The 21,541-nt window shown below is 40.7% G+C and overlaps 1 protein-coding gene across 4 annotated transcripts in view; it reads right to left on the bottom strand.

The window, feature by feature from the left end:
* Nucleotides 1-21,541, bottom strand: part of ZNF318 (zinc finger protein 318) — a 51,214-nt gene that overhangs the window by 29,071 nt on the left and 602 nt on the right. For all 4 annotated transcript variants that reach the window (XR_005987801.1, XR_005987800.1, XM_041755115.1 and 1 more), the window contains exons 2-6: nt 18,768-18,919; nt 12,037-12,676; nt 9,595-11,037; nt 6,801-6,900; nt 3,639-3,943 (exon numbers count right to left, since the gene is read on the bottom strand). Coding sequence is in view for 2 of the 4 variants with exons in the window: in XM_041755115.1 (XP_041611049.1) it covers nt 3,639-3,943; nt 6,801-6,900; nt 9,595-11,037; nt 12,037-12,676; nt 18,768-18,919 (2,640 nt within the window). In the remaining 2 variants the exon portion in view is untranslated. The remainder of the gene's footprint in view (nt 1-3,638; nt 3,944-6,800; nt 6,901-9,594; nt 11,038-12,036; nt 12,677-18,767; nt 18,920-21,541) is intronic.

Here is a 21,541-nt window from a genome sequence, read left to right as displayed (position 1 = left end):
TGTGTAATTGTATGTATATGTGTTTATTTTCATGAAATGAAGAGAAAGAGAAAGAAAATTTCAAACCAACTCTGCATTTTAAAGAGAGGCATAGGGATCCCTGGGTGGCGCAGCGGTTTAGCGCCTGCCTTTGGCCCAGGGCGCGATCCTGGAGACCCGGGATCGAATCCCACGTCGGGCTCCGGGTGCATGGAGCCTGCTTCTCCCTCTGCCTGTGTCTCTGCCTCTCTCTCTATCTCTCTGTGACTATCATAAATAAATACAAAAAAATAAATAAATAAATAAAGAGAGGCATAGAAAGAATACCAACCAGGTAGTAAAGAGGTTGTAGAATCAACATTGCTTTCTACTGAAATGAATACTGAATTATAACATATCCATACTGGCCTCAGAGAACATGAAGCCTCATTCAAATCAAGGAGATAGGTCATTATGGGGCTAGTGTACAAATGGACCCCAAACAATGTATATTTCAACTATAAAGGGCCAGACCTTAATAAATAAATGAATGAATGAATGAATGGCCAGAACTTTCAAACTCTTCTCCCATCAAAAGCCCTGAACTCAATGACCCTGGTATAAAAAGAGTATAGTTCTACCTGGTTAAAAATGAGAACTCTCCCAGGAAGACATGGAAAAATGAAAACTTTTTTTAAAAATTTTATTTATTTATTCATGAGAGACACAGAGAGAGGAGGCAGAGACACAGGCAGAGGGAGAAGCAGGCTCCATACAGGGAGCCCGACGTGGGATTCAATCCTGGGTCTCCAGGATCACGCCCTGGGCCAAAGGCAGACGCTAAACCACTGCACCACCCAGGGATCCCCAACATGGAAAAATTAGAGATTGGTTGATACAGGATACAGAATATCCTCTTCTCTACTTCCCTAACATGAATTGAACATGTGCAATATACTAGACAAAGTGGATGCCATAAGAAACACAAAGATATTTATTCTCAGGGAGTTCTTACTTAGTGGAGGAGACAGGCATGAGAACAGACATGATCTTAATCAAGTTTTAGATAATAAAGAATGAAATAAACCTTACAAAGAAAATATATTACAGGAGGGCTGACTATATATTAATATATTCTTTAATATATTAAAAAAGGACTGGTTAAATTAGGGTAGACTAAATTGGGGTAGAATTCAGGAATTTTTCATGGAGTAGGTAATATTCAAATTGGGCCTTAGAGGGGAGAGGGGGGTAATTGGGTGATGGACATTAAGGAGGACTCATGATGTAATGAGCAATGGGTATTATATAAGACTGCTGAATCACTGAACTCTACCTCTGAAACCAGTAATACATTATATGTTAATTTAAAAAAATCAAATTGGGCCTTAGTGGAAGAATGGTAATTCTAGGTTAAGAGGATTATTAATGCAAAATTAGAGAGGTATAACATCATATTGCACATCTGGAAAAGTGCGTTTTGAGGTGGAAGGAGTGTAAGATGTAGTGTAATATTTCTTAGGCATTACTCATTTACTATGTGTTAGGCACTGAACTATGAACTGGGGACTATACTGGAGAATGAGACATAATTGTCCTTAATCCCTTCAACCTTAAAATCCAAATGAGGGAACCCATGTAATTATATAATTACAACTATCAGAAATACTAAGAAGGAAAATGACATGGTATTATAAGAGTGTCTATCAGGCAAATATAAGAGGCTGGGAAATTAAGGAAGAGAGGGTAATAATCTAAGCTTTGCTCTGAAAGATGAATATGAGTGGGGCACCTGGGTGGCTCAGTGGCTGAGCATCTGCCTTTGGCTCAGGTTGTGATCCCAGGGTCCTGGAATCGAGTCCTGTATCAGGCTCCCCACAGGGAGCCTGCTTCTCCCTCTGCTTATGTATCTGCCTCTCTCTCTCTGTCTCTCATGAATAAACAAATAAAATCTTAAAAAAAAAAAAAGGATGAATATGAGTTAGTTAGGTGATATGGAAAGACTGAAATCTACACGGTAACCAGAAAGAAGAGAAAATGCAAAGACATTATAGGGGATGATGTATTTAAGGAAATGAAAAGGCCCGTAATGAGGGGCACCTGGCTGACTTAGTTGGTAGAGCATGTGACTCTTAATCTCAGAGCTGTGAAGTAGAGCCCAAGGTGGGGTTAGAGTTTACTTTAAAAAAAAAAAAAACCTAGGAGAAGAAGAAGAAGAAAAAAGGGAGGAGGAGGAGGAGGGGAAGGAGGAGGAGGGGAAGGAAGAGGAGGGGGAGGAGGAGGAGGAGAAGGAGGAGGAGAGGAAGAAGAGGAAGAAGAGGAAGAAGAGGAAGAAAAGGAAGAAGAAAAGGCCAGTAATGAAATTATAATGAGCAAGGGGGAAAAGGAGCATGAAACAAAGCTGAAGAGGTAGGCAAAAGAGTATGGCAATCACTGGCTGTATGTGGAGAAAGGATTAAGAGTGTAGTCAAAGAAGCAAAAATTATAGGTGGCTTGAACTTGGAGGCAATAAAGATGGTGAAATGGATGAAATTGAGATTTACTTTGGAGGGAGAATTGGAAGAATCTGTCATTGACTCAGCATGCAGCAGTTAGGGAGAGGGAAACACTAAGAAAGCTTGGTAGGTTGTTGGCATGAAAACTGTAGGACAGGGGTGCCCGGGTGGCTCAGTCGGTTAAATATCTGCCTTTGGCTCAGGTCATGATCCTGGGGTCCTGGGATAGAGCCCCACATGGGATTCCCTGCTAGGTAAGGAGCCTGCTTCTCCCTCTCCCTCTGCTGCTCCCCCGCTTGTGCTCTCTCCCGTATTCTCTCTCAAATTATTAAAAATCTTTAAAAACAAACAAAAAACAAACCAAAAAAAACTTGTTGGACAGTAGGGCCACTGAGATGGGTAACACTGAAGGCAGAAAAGAGGAAGGATAAACACATCATTAGTTTAGGATATGTTGATTTCAAAGTGTCTATGAAACAATGAAGTGGAAATGGTGACTATGACTGTTGGACATTCAGATTTGGGCCTCACAGACTCATTTGAGCTAGAATACAAAACCAGATGTTGACAGCATGGTATTTTAGCATAGACCTGGATGAAATGACCCAGGAAGAGAGCAGAACTCTGGAGAACTAAGCTACAACAGAGTCCTGTAGAACTGAAATATTTAAAGATCAGGTATTAAGACAATAGGCAGCAAAAGACACTAATAAGCAGCAGCAGCCAGCATACTAGGAGGAAAAGATATGTTAGAAAAGCCAAGGGAAGAAAGCATTTTTAGGAGACAGTGGCTCCCTGTATCAAATATTGATTTGAGAACTGAAATATACTCACTGGCCATGCAGCATGGTGATGACCCTATTGCTAACTGTGAACGCACAAAATGGTGTATGTGTAAGTTACAAGAAGATTAGAGACAAGGCTTGAGTGGGTTAAGGAGTAAAGGCTAGAACAGAAACACGAAGGGCCTTGAATGCTAAGGATTTGGGATTCTACTCTGTGGGCAATGACAACTATTAAAATTCTGAAGTAGAGTCCCATGATCTGATCTGTGCTTTACAAAAATAACTCTAATAAGAGTAAGAACAGGCTGGAAAAGGAAACTAAGAAATGCTCAGTTAGAAGGCTTCTTTAGGAGTCCATGAAATAAAAGACGGAATAGAAATGGAAAAGCTGAGTTGTTACCTTGCTGTTAGAAGAGGAGTTTGAGGATGATGATACTTTTTCTGGGCTCTTAGATTTGTCTGCTTTCCCAGGCTTCTCTATGGTCTCTTTACTGTCATGTGACGACTTTTGGGATTTATCCAAAATGTTAATTCCCAAAATCTGAGCCACTTTGTCCAGTTCAGACTGCTTCTTTTCTGCCTCTTCTGCCTCTTGTCGAAGTTCTGCAATGTCCTTCATTATGTTATCCTGAAGCCGACTCACTTCCACCAGGAGTGGGTCTTTGTGGCCATCCTTCTCCCTTCGTTTCTTGCGTAGCATTTCTCCTGAGTAGTCAAATGTCGAAAAGAAGAAACACAAGGAAAATAGGTTAAGACAAGCCATTTTTCTGTCATAAGTAGTAATCTCCCAAGTTTATGGTCACAAAATCTTTTCCCTTAAAACATTCCTTCCTAAAAGCAAGACAGACTCTCCTTCCACCTGGGCTAGTTTAGGTGAAGTTTCTTTCCCTTTTTTTTTTTTTTAAAGATTTTGTTTTTATTTATGAGAGAGAGAGAGGGGGAGATAAGGAGAAGAGGCAGAGGGAGAGGGAGAAGCAGACTCTCCACTGAGCAGAAAGCCTGATACAGGGCTTTGCTCCGGGACTCCAGGATCATGACCTGAGCTGAAGGCAGATGCTTAATCAACTCAGGCACCCCCTAGGTAAAGTTTCTATGGAGGATAAAGGATGAGTGATAACATTATCTCTTATAGAGGAGTTACTAGCTAAGGATTTACAGGCAGCTTCAGGAACTCCATGAATCCCCAAAATGGTATATACAAGTTTGTATGCATTTGTCCTTGTGTTGTTAACTATGAATCCAGGTACACCTGGGTGGCTCAGTCAGTTAAGCATCCAGCTCTTGGTTTTGGCCAGGTCATAATCTCAAGGTCCTGGGATCAAGCCCCACACTGGGCTCCATGCTCAGCCTGAAGTCTGCTTACATTTCTCTTTCCCTCTCCCACCCTGCCATGCCCTTGCTTTCTCTCTTGCTCTCTCTCTCATATAAATAAATCTTTAAAAATCAAACAATGAATTCGGTGGTAGTCTTCTTCAGAAAACCACAGTATTGTTCATGGGGCAAGAAACATTCAGCCACATATTTGACTTTATCTGATTTAAGGACCCTTCACCAGTACCTACATTGAGTGTAAGGTTTTGCCTCAGGTTCACCTAATGTTACCTCCTATTCCAAACTCATGGTCCTGATAAAATAATCCTCACAGGGGATCCCTGGGTGGCGCAGCGGTTTGGCGCCTGCCTTTGGCCCAGGGCGCGATCCTGGAGACCCGGGATCAAATCCCACATCAGGCTCCCGGTGCATGGAGCCTGCTTCTCCCTCCGCCTGTGTCTCTGCCTCTCTCTCTCTCTCTGTGACTATCATAAATAAATAAAAAATTTAAAAAAAAATTAAAAAAAAATAATCCTCACAGGATTAATATCTAAATTTTTCATCCCTGGGCAGCCCCAGTGGCGCAGCAGTTTAGCACCGCCTGCAGCCCAGGGCATGATCCTGGAGACCCTGGATCGAGTCCCACGTCAGGCTCTCTGCATGGAGGCTGCTTCTCCCTCTGCCTGTGTCTCTGCTACTCTCTCTCTCTCTGCATCTCTATGAATGAATAAATAAATAAAATCTTTAAAAATAAATAAATAAATAAATAAATAAACAAACAAAATTTTCATCCCTAAACAATCTAAACCCAAACAGAAGAAATTGTATCTCCTCCCACTCTGTTCTTCCAGACTCTCATCAAGCTGTAATATTTAGAAGCCTTGTTATGTTCTTTCCTCAGTGTGGATGTGAATTCCTAAAAGCACAGATGAAGAAATGGAATCAGAGACGCATTATGGAACATCTTTTTGTGCCAAAAAGAAGTACTCCAAAAATGATGGGAACATATTAAAGGACACAGTAATCAACTTAAAAGGGACTCCCCTGGCCAAATCTGGGATACTTCGGCCATGAAAATAAATGACAGTAAATTATTGTAACTTGTTAAATGAAGAGTCCATGAGTTCATACTGACATAAATGGATTAATGAATGGAAGAAGAGGGATGGACAGGAAGCTCTTTATCACAGTAGAAAGCCAACTAATAAAGGCAGAAAAAATGATGAGATTAAAAAAATCACTATTTAACGACCACTATAATAACTGATTCAGTCAAGAATCACCAATGAATGCTAAAACTAGTGAGAGGAAATTTGAGGAGTAACTGAATATTTATTCCTATAAGCATCTTTCCTGTAAGTTATTTACTAATTATAAAGGATAAAAATAGTAACTTTCCAGTGAAGAAACCATTGAAGACACCACCTTAACCAAATGATCAAAGTTGACATCACCAGTAACAGGACTGAAATCAACATCTGATAAGAACTCAGCATCACTTCTGTGATGTTCCTGTCAAAAATGTATAACCTAAATGTAATTATAAGGAAGCATCACACCAACCAAAATTAAAGGACATTCTACAAATATGTGACTTTCCTTCTAAAATGTCAATGTCATGAAATACAAAGATTCAGGAACCGTTACAGAAAAAGGAGAGTAAAAGGACATGGCAACTGAATGCAATGCATAATCTTGCATTCTCTTTTGCTTTAGGGATTAAGACAATCAATGAAATAGAAATAAGACCAGTAGATTACCATTACATTATGGTTAACTTCCTAATTTTGGTTAAGTGTACTATGGTTATGCAAGTGAATTCTTTGTTGTTAGGAGAATGTTCACCTTCACAATTAAGTTTTTAGGAGTAAAATAAATAAATAAATATCTAAAACTTATAGAATTCTGTAAGTTCTATAAGAATTCTACAGAATTCTTATAGAATTCTATAATAATATCTAAAACTTAAAGAATTCAGGAAACACACACACACACACACAAAGACTGAGAGGGGAGAAAAAGGATAGAATACGATAAAATGCTAATAATCATAGATAGAGAACATCTGAGAATTCTTTACACTATTATTGTAACTTTTTATTGTAACTTTTTTCTAAGTCTAATTAAGTCAAAAATTTTTTTAAAGTATAAGGCTTTAGGTCACTGAACCTAAGAGTCCTCACAGCTCTCCATTTGGGTCTCCTACTCAAGTTACTGCAAAAAGGCAGTCATGCACAGGAGTGTCTGATACCTTGTTGTTTGTGAAGCCTCTCCAATTCGGTCCTGAGGTAGTACATCTTCTTCTGGCGAGCTTCCCGGTCACTCTTTAGCTTTTCCCTCTCTTCAATAACCTGCAAAATACAACATCCTTCAGCCTCCAACATCCTCCCTTTTTTTTTTTTTTTAAGATTTTATTTATTTATTCATGAGAGACACAGAGAGACAGGCAGAGAAGCAGGCTCCATGCAGGGAGCGACGTACGACTCAATCCCGGGACTCCAGGATCACGCCCTGGGCCAAAGGCAGGCGTTAAACTGCTGAGCCACCCAGGGATCCCCCATCCTCCCTTTTCTATTGCTCTCTTCCATAAGCCTTTATGGTAGAGGATTTCAGAACCCAAGGATCCCAATGTCTGCACACAAAAGTTCTGACTTTATAGCAAAGGTGGTATTTCATTCTGAATAAAATTATCCCGAATAAAATTATCTTTTTCTGAGCTACATTGCTCAGAAAGCATTATTTTTATGTAGGGAAACACTATACTATTTTTTTCAGGGAGGGGGGCTAGGAGGGGCAGAGGGAGATAGAGAATCTCAAGCAGGATCCACACTCAACATGGAGCCCAATGTGAGGCTCAATCCCATGACCCTGAGATCATGATCTGAGCCAACATTAAGCATCAGATGCTTAACCGACTGAACCCTCCAAGAGCCTCAGGAAGCATTACACTATAAATATTAACCTAAAGTTACTGACAGCAACTATTAGACAGTGATTCTGAGCTCAAAGGGAGCCAACAAGAAGGAAACTAGTAAGTGTTATAGGGGACACACTGTGTAAGTTGCATTACATGTATCATCTTATTTAATTCTCATGACAATTTTATAGTAAGAAAACAGAAGTTGTGAAAGATCAAGTAACATATCCAAGGCCATACTGTTAAGAAAATTTAAAATCCAGATATATAAATAAAATAAAATAAAATCCAGGTCACAAATAGCCAAAAGCCCACAATGTTTCAACTGTATTACTACTATTTGATGGAAAAAAACAATATAGCTTGTCTATAATGGACTAGTGTGGAAAACCTGTTTATTATCAGCCCTGAATCAACTGCTAGGTTCTTGAAGAGGAAGTAAAAGGAAAGTACTCAGTCTCCAAACGGTGTCTGTGCAGTCTCAGGTTTTGGTTTTGTCTGTATTGAATCAGTCCTCCTCCTTCCCAAAAGACTGAAGTTCAGAGTGTCCAAGTACAATTAAACATTAAGAAGAAATGATTTTTATCTTCTCAAGAATTAGCTAAATTTCTCTTAAAATGAAAAAAAATGATTGGCCCTTCAATTTTTCCTTTTTTTTCTCCTTAGGTTTTCCTTATTAGTAAACCAAATTTATACATATTATTTTTTTGTTCCTAAACAAAGTGAGTTGTTACTAAGGACCTTTAAAATTAAGAGTATGCATTAATTTTTCTATTTGAAATCTGCTATTCTGTATTCTCATACCTACATAATTTTTACCTGTTGGCTTTTCTTTAAATTTTTTATTTATTTGAGAGAGAGGGAGAGGGAGAGAGCACAAAATGGTGGGGGGGGGGCAGAGGGAGAGCAAGAAGCAGGCTTCCACCTGAGCAGGGAGGCCAACACAGCACTTGATCATGACCTTCTCCGGATCATGACCTGAGCTGAAAGTAGACGCTCAACTGACTGAGCCACCTAGGCGCCCCTACCTGCTGTTTTAAAACATCTAGAATTATTATATCTTTACCCCAGTCACTGCTCCCTTCCTATACCTGAGAACACAATGAGCTTTGGAGCATAAAAACTATTTTTTTAAATGTCATTTAAAAATGTTGTTATTCCTAGACTCTAATAAGCCAGAACAAGCAAAGCTTATTTCTTGGGTTAAATTACCAAGCAACAACCAGGTATTAGCTTTCAACCCACATAATCACTATAGGAAAAAGATCTGAAATTCACTAAGAGAAGAACAGATTTACAGATTCTCCTTCAGCCAATCCAATTTTGGTTCCTCACTCCCTAACAAGGTCATATTGAAAACTTCAGAGTTTTCAACTCCTACCCATAGTGTTTAAGCCCAGAAAGTTAAAAAAGTCAATAAATCACAGTGGGGGATGCCTGGTTGGCTCAGTGGTTGAGCATCTGCCTTCAGCTCAGGGTGTGATCCTGGGGTCCTGGATGAAGTCCTATATCAGGCTCCCCGTGGGGAGCCTGCTTCTCCCTTGACCTGTGTCTCTTTCTCTGTCTCAAATAAATAAATAAATAAATAAATAAATAAATAAATAAATAAAATCAGAAAGAGAAAGAAAGAAAGAAAGAAAGAAAGAAAGAAAGAAAGAAAGAAAGAAAGAAAGAAAGAAAAGAAAAGAAAAGAAAAGAAAAGAAAAGAAAAGAAAAGAAAGAAAAGAGAAATCACAGTGGGACCCGGGGCCTGGATTTAGTTTAGTACTAATGAAAAAACATGAAAAAAAAGAGAAGATATGTACATTACTTAAGAGTGAGGACAGCAGCCTCCAAAAACTTTAAGAGCCTTAGTCCCTATAAAAGACAAATATCAACTTATGTCAAAATAGGAAGGCTCAGGGGATCCCTGGGTGGCGCAATGGTTTGGTGCCTGCCTTTGGCCCAGGGCGCGATCCCGGGGATGCGGGATCGAGTCCCACATAGGGCTCCCAGTGCATGGAGCCTGCTTCTCCCTTTGCCTGTGTCTCTGCCTCTCTCTCTCTCTGTGACTATCATAAATAAATAAATAATAATTAAAAAAAAAATAGGAAGGCTCAGGCACACAATGCCCAAAGCTAATATTCACCTTTTGCTTCTGGGAAGCACGGTTTTTCTCATCAGAGATCTTCTCCGGATTGTATCTTATGAGTGATGGGATAGACACCTGGACAGGCACCTGAGCAGTAGGAATTGAGCCTAGCACTGACTCCTCCTGCTTGGGCTCATCAGGAGTCACTGTGGGGATCACACGGAGATTGGGACGGCTACGAGTAGCTTGTTTGGTAATGGGCATTACCCTGTGTGGTTCAGGTAGAGAGTGGTTTGATGGTTGAGAAGCAGGGTACATGGGCCACCTCGAGGCTGCATATGCCATATAGTGTCTATAGGCATCAAAGGAAGCAGGGGGAATGGCAGGTCCCTGGTAGTTTGGAGGTATCCGAGCTGCAGCAAACTGAGAGGCTCTCGGCATGTGAAACTGAGATAATGAAGCAGGATGTGGAAGTCTGATGGGGGCAGATGGCGCTGATGGTAACATGCATCTGACAGCCACAGATGACTGAAACCCACTACCAACTACCTCTGGCCCTGCAATATGACCCACTGATTGGTCAGACTTCAGGAATGGGGGGCTGTTTTTTGTGAGCAGGTAAGGATCTACAGGGGAGACTGGATGTGGATGGGACACCTCTGGGGAGTGTGTATTGCTATGGTGTGCCTCCCTGCTCTCCAGTCTGTGAGAATCTGAGGAGTGCCGATCAGCTGAGAAACGATGGTCAACTGAGGAACAGCGGTCTGCTGAAAAGTGCCGGTCAACTGATGAACGGTGGTCAGCAGAGGAACGTGATGGTTTTTTGCCATGAAGTCGTTCCTGGGTGCGGGCGGCCAGTTTACTAATCTCTGCTACCCCAATATCCAGCCCTATGGTCTTGAGCAAGTCATGAATCTTGGCATATTCTGGATTGGTCTCTTCTATTGATTCTAGTTTTACAGCTGGAGCTGAAGAGGGCAAGGGGCTTGCCTTCTGTCTCAAGACTTCACCATCAGAACCCCCAAGGGGCTTTGGTGGCGATTCTGCCTTTAAATCCTCTTCTTCATCCCCGTAGAGAAATTTCTCCTCATCCTCAATGTCAGGGAAACTACGGCGCCTTTTTTCCTGTGTACTGGTAGAGTCTGCCAACATGCTCAAAATGCGGGAAAAACCACTGCCATCCTGGCTAGCCCTTTCATGGGGCAGCAAGAAGTCTGTGTGTCGCTCAGGCCCCTCAGCCTTCATATTCAATTTCTCCTTGTGGCACAGAAAATTTCCAAACTTCTCTCTGAGAGGACTGTTGTCTTTGGGCATCCCAGGGAGGGGACCCCATTGGTAGAGGTTGCCCTGAGGTTCCTTCAGGGTAGTCTCTACCATAGTCCCCTTATTTTCAATCTCTGAGGCAAAAGCAGCAATAGCACCACTTAGTGGAAGAGATGGGTGACCAGAGTACACAGGGTGATCCTGGCTGGAGCTGGTACTGCTGGAAAAACTCTCAAGCTGCAAAGACAAGCACAACTGATTTAGCCTTTATGCAGAATCTCAGAAAACCAGTAATTGAGATAAATATTTGGTTCTTCTTGAACTAATAGAGGAATGATAAGTATGAATGAAAGGGAGGTACAGTATCCTTAGTCAGGTTGAGGATTCGGGTCTCCACCTCTCCAAATGCTTCAGCTGAAGCAAGGAGAACAGGAAATAAGGCAGATTGGCATGAATCCTCACTTTTGCCCATCTGTTGTAAACTTTACCAAGAAATATGAATTCAAAAGGACTTTAGAATGCTCTAGCTAGTTTCTTTTCCATGGGTCCCTCAAAGGAGGGAAAAAAACAACATATAAAATTGAAGCTGCTCTGACAGAAGTAGGATCAGAAACTGTGAAACCCTTGATCAGGCCTCCCCTTGCTTCCTTATGTGCCCTTAGGTCCTTCTTCAGAAACTTTTGGCTCCTAAGAGAATAGCTAAAAACTAGTGATCATGCTCATCTTTTCATAGACAAGGAAAAAAATATCAAAGCCCGAAATGGTCAGGTGACTTGCCTAAAAATCGCACACCAAGTTGGTGGCAGTGGGACCAGAATCAGAATCACATGATTTCTGATCTAGTATCTTGCCACTCATAAATCTTTTCTCTAAAGAGAAATTAGGAAAATTCAGATAATCTCCTCCTTTTGCCCTTCAAACTTCATTTCTAAGACACCCATATTCAGATTCCTACAGGACTATCCAATTTAAAGAAAAAAACTTATACTAAATACTCAAAAATGTTTATTTAGAAAGCCTAATATATGACAATAGAAGCCGTCTACTGATGTATTTACAAGGCCTACAGTTTCCTTTGGAGAATCCTGGAAGATATAGCTCATAGGCATAACAAAGTTGGTCCAGGATATATCACAAAGATTCCATTACGGGCACCCCCCCACCCCAGGAAAGTAACCCAAGTTTTAAGATATTAGGGGGACTAGCAAGAGACCCTAGAAGAAAGGCAGCAGAGACCTGAATAGAAGGCTCCATGTCCACCTCAATCCGTTTCTTCAGAATTGACTTTTTGGGCATCACAGATACTTCCTCAGGACGATGTAAAGAATACCCTGGCTCCGATGCTGTTAGAACCCCTGACAGTCCAGGAATGGGACAGGTAGTGTCACCAGCATCAACTCCAACCAGCTCCTGACTCAGGCTCCTACTCCGTTCCTCCTCTTCCTCTCGTTTTCGCCTGGCAAGGTCCAGCTCTCGAAACTCAGGATCTAGAAACCTAGGGCTTGGGCTTCTTCTACGTTGTCGATAGTTGCGGGTCCCTGATGTAAAAGTTGTGTGATCACCTCCCATGCTATGTATCTTCTCTGTGTCATCATAACGGGGTCGTTTGGCTTCCCGGCTCCTTTCCTCTGGTCGTATGGCATAGGAGCCTTTGAGTTTATCTCTATTCCGTTCTGTTCCCCGCAACAGCTCATCATGACAACTGATATGGGGACTATAATCAGAACGATGCAGGAAAGTTTCTCTTGTCCGGTAGTCCTCATCAAGTTGTCCTAAGAAGGGACTAAGAGGTCCCTCCTCCCGGGAAATATATCTTTCAAGACCTCGAGAGCACTGGGAACTTCGAGTGAAGACAGAATCATCAGTCAGGTCATCCCTGAAGAAAGAGACAAGCATCACTGAATACAGTAGACTTGGAAAGAGCAAGACCAGACATTAAGAGCCTGACATTCATCCCTGAAGAAAGAGACAAGCATCACTGAATACAGTAGACTTGGAAAGAGCAAGACCAGACATTAAGAGCCTGACATTCTCCAGAGGGCTACAGAATACTTAGGACAAAACACGATAATCATGAAGTCTAAGAACAAACCTATGGCACATTTCTTCTCCCTTTCCCCAGGGCACAAGTAGCATCAGCCTCTAACCAACGGGAGTTATTACTAGTCTGTCTAGACAGAGCTCTTAGCCTAGAGCTCTTTGACTAGGCTTTGGGGATGAAAAATATCACACGAGTTTGGGAGATGTGAAAATACCACTACCAGACTACAAAAAGCCCTAAGTTACACAACTCTGCACTAGCTTAAATTCTAGCTCTTCGTTACCAAGAGTGTGATCTGAGTTAGCACCATCAGTATTACCTGGGAACTTTTTGGAAATGTCGATTCTCAGGCTCCATTCAGGCCTACTGAATCAGAATCTGCATTTTAATAGGATCTTCAGGTGATTTGTATATACTTTAAAATTTGAGAAACACCAGGCCAGATCAATGATTTTCAAGCTATGTTCTACAGAGATTCTGAAGACTGTTCAGGAGCTGCTAAAGGAAGGACATGCTAAGAAAGCAGGGGACACCTGGGTGGCTTAGTCAGTTAAACATCTGACTTTGGCTCAGGGTCCTGGGATTGGGCCCTATGTTGGGCTTCATGCTCAGCAGGGAGTCTGCTTCTGGCCTTCTTCCCTTCCCTCCACTCATGCTCTTAATAAATAAATAAAATCTAGAAAGGAAGCAAGCAAGCAGAGTCTGTATAGCTCTGAGCCTTCCACAATAGTGAAACTGTACTAGCCACAATTTTATCTGTTTATGAGGTAAAGTTCTATATATCATTTGGAAAAGAAGTATTTCACTGTGGGAAACATTTTTTTTTTTAACTACTGAGCTATACAATTGGCATGATTTTCTCACATGTTTTAGAAGGTTCTCCAATGCTATATTTTGCTAGTTCATATATTAAAAACCATAAAATTCCTTCACTGACTGTCTTATTCCCTCTTTTCTACTTTGCCTCTATTCCCACAAGCACTCTGCTAATCCTGGATCTGGGAAAGAGCATGTGATGGTTTGGCTCACAATATATTTTTATTTCATAGAAATAAAATGGTCTTGGACCTTTGTTACATGAAGATAAAAATATAGAATAGAACTTGTCCCTTCAGTCCAGAGCTCTATACCATACACAATAGTCCTAATCTTTTTGGGTACTGTGGTCATAGAGCTTCTACTGCCCCCCAAAAAAGTTTCTGATTTAATCACAGAGAAATAAAGATCCTCCAGTACTCTGAGCATACAACTTTTAAGTAATCTGAATTAAAATTTTACATGTCACTCACATTCCACTCAGTTTTCTGCAGTTTCTAGTACTTGCCTTTATTTATTTATTTTTTTTCAAGTTTCTAAGATATCTTAACTTTTCTTTCATTTTGTTTTTTAGTTGCTTTCTCTGGGACTGAGTTAGCAGAACATCAAAGAGTTGCCTTTTCTCATTCACCAGTCTTGCCTTTGTTCAGTTTCAGACCCAGGTAAGACCTACAAATAACTTTATGAAAGACTTTAACTCCTCCTCTAAAAGAATGCCACCCATGAGGATTCAGGTTCTTATAACTCACCTCCTCCCCAAGAATCTAGGGAATTTTGAGGTTTCCATAGAGTATAAAATAGTAAAAAATGGGATTGAACCAAGGATGATCTCTGAAAAGCAAACCTAACTAGAGTAAAACATTTTACTCTATAGGTTTGTTAGCCATGAACATACCTATTTCCAGGGAGGAACATGTGTGAGTTATTCCATTGCTATACCACCATCTACCATAAAAAAGTCTCTGATTGGAAAAAAAAAAAAAAAAAAAGTCTCTGATTGGGACACCTGGGTGGCTCAGTGGGTGGGTGCCTGCCTTGGGCTCAGGTTGTGATCCTGGAATCTGGGATCCAGTCCCCTATCAGGCTCCCTTTGAGGAGCCTGCTTCTCCCTCTGCCTGTGTCTCTGCCTCTCTCTCTCAGTCTGTGTGTCTCTTATGAATAAATAAAATAAAATCTTAAAAAAAAAAAAAAGTCTCTGATTGTATTAGTGTAGGGGGGAAAAACAGGCTCCACGGTAGTGGCAAATTCATCCATACTTCTGTGTTCAGCTCTGCACTAGAACTATTATATATTACCACTAAATGACATACTAGCTCAAGATCTAATACAGCCCTAAATATCAAGAAGCTAGAAATAACAAGATGACTCCCAGAAAGTCTCAGTCCAGACTTGTAATCTCCAGCAAAAGGAGGCAAAAAAAAAAAAAAAAAAAAAAAAAAAAAAAAAACAAAAAAAAAAAAAACAATGAAAAAAGACAAATCAACAGTTAAAAAAAAAAAAGAACTATCATGTAAACATAGGCTTATTAGAAGCTCATGTCCTCCTTCCTCAAGTCTCCCAAAGGATAAGAAAAAGAACTGGCTGCAGTAAAAGTAAGCCCTACAAAAGGCTCCATAACCCTGCAGCTCAGAACAGTCTGGGGACACACTCTCTTTGAAAACTTTAGTTAAGTCCAACTCTTTTCTAATATAAGGTCTATTTGTTTAAAAAATTGTTAGATGTGGGTGATGGGTACATGGGACTCACTGTACTAAACTACTTTAAAAAAAAATATTTTATTTATTCATGAGAGACAGAGAGAGAGAGAGGCAGAGACATAGGCAGAAAGAGAAGCAGGCTCCCTGTGGGGAGCCTGATATGGGATTCAATCCTGGGACTCCTGGATCACACCCTTGGCCCAAGGCAAGCGCTCAACTGCTGAGCCACCCAGGTGTCCCTAATCTACTTTTTTTTTTTTGAAGATTTAATTAGCTTTATTAAGCTATTCATGAATTGGGTAACATTTCATCTAGCAAGTAGAGGAGAACTCCCTCTTTGTACTTTTGTATTTATGAATTACATTAAATAAGTTAAAAAAACACATATGATAACATATCCACATAAAAGTTTGTATACCAATTGTTCATAGCAACATTATTTACAATAGCCAAATAGTGGAAACAACCCAAATTTATCCATTCATTCATCACTGATGAATGGATAAACAAAACACATATCATTAAATATTACTGAGAGTAAAAAGGAATGAAGTACTATTATATGCTACAACATGAAGGGATCTTAAAAAAAAAAAAAGAAAAATACCATGAAGGGGTCTTGAAAAACATGATGCTAAGTAAAAGATGCTAGTCACATAGGACCATATACTGTATGGTTCTATTTATATGAAATATCCAGAATAGGCAAATCTATAAAGAAAGTAGATTGATGATAAGCTAGAACAGGTGGTAGAGTTAACTAATAAATAGTTAAGAGTACAGATAATAAAACTGTTCTAAAATTGATCATAGTAGTGGATTCACAACTCTATGAATATAGTAAAAGTCACTGAACTGTACACTTTAAATGGGTGAATTTTATGGTATATGAATTATAGCTCAATAAAGCTGTTAAAAATGTATATGATTAAAAAAAATAAGAAAAAAAGATCCTCCAGAGCCCAAACTTCCCAATCTTTCTCTGCTGATTCCCCAAAATGCTAGAAGAAAACTGTGTCTCTTCCCTAAGGCAAATCGGAGGGGGAAAATCCTGCTCCTTCAACCTCTGTCAGGGCAAGGAAGAGTTGAGAATTCCATGAATGGAACATACAATGTGCAGAGTACTTGGCTGTTAACAGGGGAAACTGACCTCACATTCACAAATCACAAGCTGACTGCCTTTATACAACATGTTCCCTTTCCAGAATAAGAGTAATATACACAGAGCTGCCAAGGTGAGAACATGGACAACCCTGGTAATTTGGCTGTAATCCAAAATGGATATCAAATTTAATATATTCAACAAGGGCAGAGAAAGAATACCAGGGTCCCAGGTAGATATTTATTTATTTATTTTTAAAGATTTTATTTTTAAGTTCTGTCTACAACTAACATGGGGCTTGAACTTCCAACCTTGAGAACTGTAGAATGCCCTACCCAGGGAGCCAGCTAGGTGCCCCCAGGAAAAAGTGTAAAATACCTACATACAAAAGATGGAAATGGCCTGTTTCATTAGCTGAAGATAGGACACACAGTCAGAAGGTATCCTGAAAACACCAATGGTCCTATGACCTGGTTTTAGTAGACAGTAATTATCCACCAAACCATACTGAACAAAAGTACAGGGAACAGAAAATCTAAATAATGGACTGGTTCTTTCTTTCTTTCTTTCTTTTCTTTCTTTCCTTTCTTTCTTTCTTTCTTTCTTTCTTCCTCTTTCTCTCTTTCTCTCTCTTTTTCTTTTCTTTTCTTTCTTCCTTCTCTTTCTCTCTCTCTCTTTTTCTTTTCTTTCTTCTCTTTCTCTCTCTCTCTTTCTTTTTCTTTCTTTTTTTTTTTTAAGTAATCTCTATGTCCAACATGGGGCTCAAACTTACAACCCTGAGATCAAGAGTGGCATGCTCTACGGACTGTGCCAGCCAGGTGCCCCACGGGTAGCTCCTTTTAGAACCTTAATCTCATTTTCTCTAAAATAGACTTGTCTCTCTAAAACACATGATTCTGGGTCCCAAACTCCCTAAAAGGAAAATCTTAATTTTTACAACTTAAAAAAAGACAATTGGCTCTCTGAAGCACATGTGCATAACAAAGCTTATGGAAAGGGGAGGTGACAACCTACACCTAACCAGAGGAAATTCTAAAGTTACCTCAAAACCTTAACAAGGAAGGAAGGAAGTCACATCATGCACCACCTACTCAATCATCTCCCAAAATAGAAGCAGCCAGAAGGGCAAGGGCTTTTGCCTCAATTAAGGGATATAGTCACATACCTTGGAGCCCTATCTTCAGAAGCTATGTTATATGACCTAGAACTGTCCTGCCTTGCTTTGCCACATCAAATTGCCACTGCAGCTTTGAAGTTAATATTACCAAAGAGTAGCACCAGTCTTCAGACTTCCTGCCCAGCTGTCCCCCACCTGTCTATGTTCAGTGTACCAATGTATGGACAGTCTCAGCTTTAAGGAATGTTACATTGATTTGTTGCTACTGCTAATTATTTGCAAAAACTCCCAGTGTGCTGGGCAGAGACCATAACAGACATGGTTCCCAGCTCTGAGTGCTTTCCCTATATTCCCATTCTTATTTACTGACTTTTATGAGGTGAGACATACCTAATAGGATTAATTACTTCCCATATATAGTTAAGTTCCTAATGCCTGGGGACCTATATTTAATAATCCGTGGAGTGTATTTGTCCTTCCTTAGCACTCAACAACTATAAACTAATAACTGAAATTAAACATTTTTAAAGAGCTTTAACTTTATATTAATGCTTATTTTTTTTCTTTTCTTTTCTTTTTTTTTTAAGATTTTATTTATTTATTCATGAGAGACACACACAGAGAAGTGGGCTCTTCGCAGGGAGCCCGATGTGGAACTCCATCCCAGATTCTGGGATCACACCCTGAGCTGAAGACAGACGCTCAACCGCTGAGCCATCCAGGTGTCCCAATGCTTATATATTTAATATTGATACATGTTAGACATAAATTTATCTAAACTCTTTCTGAACCTATATTTCAACCTGATCAAGCTGAAAAATAACACCATTAAAATAAGATTTCCTATTTTGTCCAGAACTTTTCTTTGTAGAAAGGATCCTAGTTCCAGTATTTTAGAATCCTTATCATCTCAACTGTTTTCAATCTGGAGAATTCTGTTTCTGTCCCCTCAGCTTTCCAGTTGGACCAGGATGACATTCTGAAGCCTTTTCTTCTACGTCATTCTTTCAGCAACAGAATCTACATCAGTATACTCTCCCCACTCAGAAAGCCTTTTCCAATGCTACACTTTGTACCAGACATAGGGTGTAACTTCAGTGCTGGCACCACTCTTTCAAATACATTATTCAGAAAAGAGCAACTTTTCCACCTTCCAGCACTATTATAATGTGCCCTGCCTCAAATGAAGCCTACCTGTCCACATCCTCCAGATTATCCACTGGTGACCCCAGTCGATCACTAAGCCGCCGCCGTTCTGGTATGCCAACACAGAAATGGTCATTGCCAACAGTGATCCTTAAGCTCTGTTCCAAAGAAGAGTCAGAACGCAGACCAGGAGAGCGTCTCTACAAAAGTAAAAGATAATGCAATAGTCTATGGGATCAAAACATCCTTATACCCAAAATGCACTCCTCCTTAGTCATAAAAGTTGTTGCTCAACAAGGAGAGAAATGGCTATGGTAAGATACTACTCCAAAAAAAGAAAAAAAAAAAGCACATTAAAAAAAATCATTTTCTTAGACGAAAGACCATACTTGCAACTCTCCCCCCATCAATGAACTTTCATTCTTTCATTTACTAGTACTGGGCATGGGACTACAAGAGTAAATTTAGTCTGTTCTCAGAATCTATACATTTCTAGCAAAGCAAGCAGGCAAAAAACAGGTGTTTTTCAAGTTCTTCTGACAGTGGTTAAGTGCTATAAAATCATTAAAACATGGTAACAAAAAAGAGATTGGGGAAAAGGAGCTAGTTTAGATAGGATCATTAAAGAAGGCTTTTCTGAGGTGATACTATTAAACCTGATGCCTGAATGATGAGATGTCAGCCTCGCAAACAAATGAATAAATATTTCAGGCAAAAAGGAACAAGCTCTGTAGTGAGCTTAGCATGTTTTGGGAAACAGAAAGGCAGCCAGTGTGACTGCAGCGAAGTGACAGGAGAGACGAAGCAGCCAGTTAGGAAATCTGGATTTTATTATCAATGTAGTAGAAGCCCCAGAAAGATTTCTAGCACAAGAGTGACATGATCGGACTACATTTTTCCTCCAGATGCTTGCATTGCTCATACTCTCATCTCATTTAGGTCTCTATTAAAGTCACCTTCCCAGGCCTTCCCTGGCTACTCTACTAAAAAAAGAATATTAACTCCTTTCTCTGTTTTTGTTTTTTCTTAGTACTTAATCCCATTAAACATGGCAACATATTTCACTTCTCTCTCTTATTATCTAACCTCCCCATAGAGAATATAAGCTCTATGAAGAGTAGGGATTTTTGACTTCACAAGTTGTATCCCCCAGTGCCCAGAACAGTGCCTAACACATGGTAGATGTCTAATAAATACTTCTCAAATGTATAAAATGGAAGATTTTTTAAAAAACTATTTTGATGGCTGGGTACAGAATAAACTGGGTGGTAACAAGAGTATAAAGGATCCTAATGCAATAATCCAGGCAAAAGGACTTAGACTAGGGAGGTGGCAGGACAGTTTGGGGGATGTATCTTGGAGGTAGAGCTGAGAAGTTAGATGAGGTGACTGACAGCATGGACTTGGGAGAAGGGAGATGATCTGTTTCTGGCTGGGCAATGGGTGATGTCATTTACTGAGACAGAAAAGCCTGGAGCATTGGAGAAAAGGGAGGTTATGGAAACCAGTATTCAACTTTCTTTGCTTCTTCTGTAGAACCGCTTGCTTCCTCAGACTATAGTTGCTCAACTATGAAAATCTTAATATAGTGACAAGTCAATTCATCTATGACCAGAGTACTTTGGTACTTTGAGTACTAGATGTACTTTGATGCTTTTGGAGGACCACCCAAGAAAACAAGACTTTGTCATGGGGTTTAAAAAAGAACGGTGAACTGAAAACAAAAACAAATTCCAAAACACCAGTCCCAGGCCAGAGATGGTTTGGTGAGAGGTCAATTTTACAACTAAAATGTTTAAGATTTTGTTTTGTGGGGCACCTGGCTGGCTAGAGAGTGGGACTCTTGATTTCTGGGTCATGAGTTCAAACCCCACACTGGGCTTGGAGCCTACTTGTAAAAAAATACATACAGATTTTATGTTTTAAGTAATCTCTCCACCCAACGTGGGGCTTGAACTCGCAACCCTGAGATCAAGAGGCACACGCTCTACCAAGCGAGCCAGGCAGGTGCCCCTAAACTAAACTTCTTAACCTCATGCTCTGTCCCTTTATAACTGTTAAACTCATGGGTGTCAGGAACCAGGCAGTTACGCACTGAATCACAGCTATGCCACTTCTTAGCTGTGTGACACTGTCACCTCTCTGGATACCTCAGCTACTCAATAAGGAACAATTTTCACTGCCTCGCCTCAAAAGGCTGTAGGTTTTGAGTGTTCAAAAGGAATGTGTCAAGTGAAGGGCTGAGCATTAATCCTGCCACCAAACTCGGCAAGTGGTGGTAGTTATCACAATGTGGGTACGCACAGCTCCTATTCGCTGGCAGTTTACACTCTAGGCGTCTGTGCTGAGGGGACTTAGGCAAACCCTAACTGGCCACAAAGACACTTAGCCTTCTGTCTAAGATCCACGGGGCAGCTCAGGTCTAAGGGGGTACCAAATCACGCAACTCCGAGAAAACACCGACTACTGAACAAGTACCAGGCACAGGGTTTTTGGAGGACCTTCTCCTCACCCTGGCAAACTTTTCCGCATTTCACCTCCAGTGAGAGGAACAGCCTATTCCTGAACCGGCGCACCGCCTCCCGACCAGGCGCCCGCCTGGGTCCCGAGTCCGTTATTGTGCAAAAGAGGATCCGGGGGCTGACAGGGCACCTCCAGGCTCGGGCGTCGCCGAGGGAGCCCCTGGGGGGTGGCGGGCCTTCGATCCCGGGGCTCTGGCCTGGAGGCCTCCGGGCGCCGGGGATGCGGGCGTTCCTGGAAGCGGGAAGCCCGAGCGAGGGGGCTGGGGGGATAGAGGGGGTCTCGGTGGAGGGGTGGGATTA

The sequence above is a fragment of the Vulpes lagopus genome, chromosome 1 (genome assembly GCF_018345385.1).
Source record: "Vulpes lagopus strain Blue_001 chromosome 1, ASM1834538v1, whole genome shotgun sequence".
Taxonomy (NCBI): domain Eukaryota; kingdom Metazoa; phylum Chordata; class Mammalia; order Carnivora; family Canidae; genus Vulpes; species Vulpes lagopus.
Note: the sequence above shows the minus strand (reverse complement) of the source record. Positions and strands in the feature narration are given on the sequence as shown.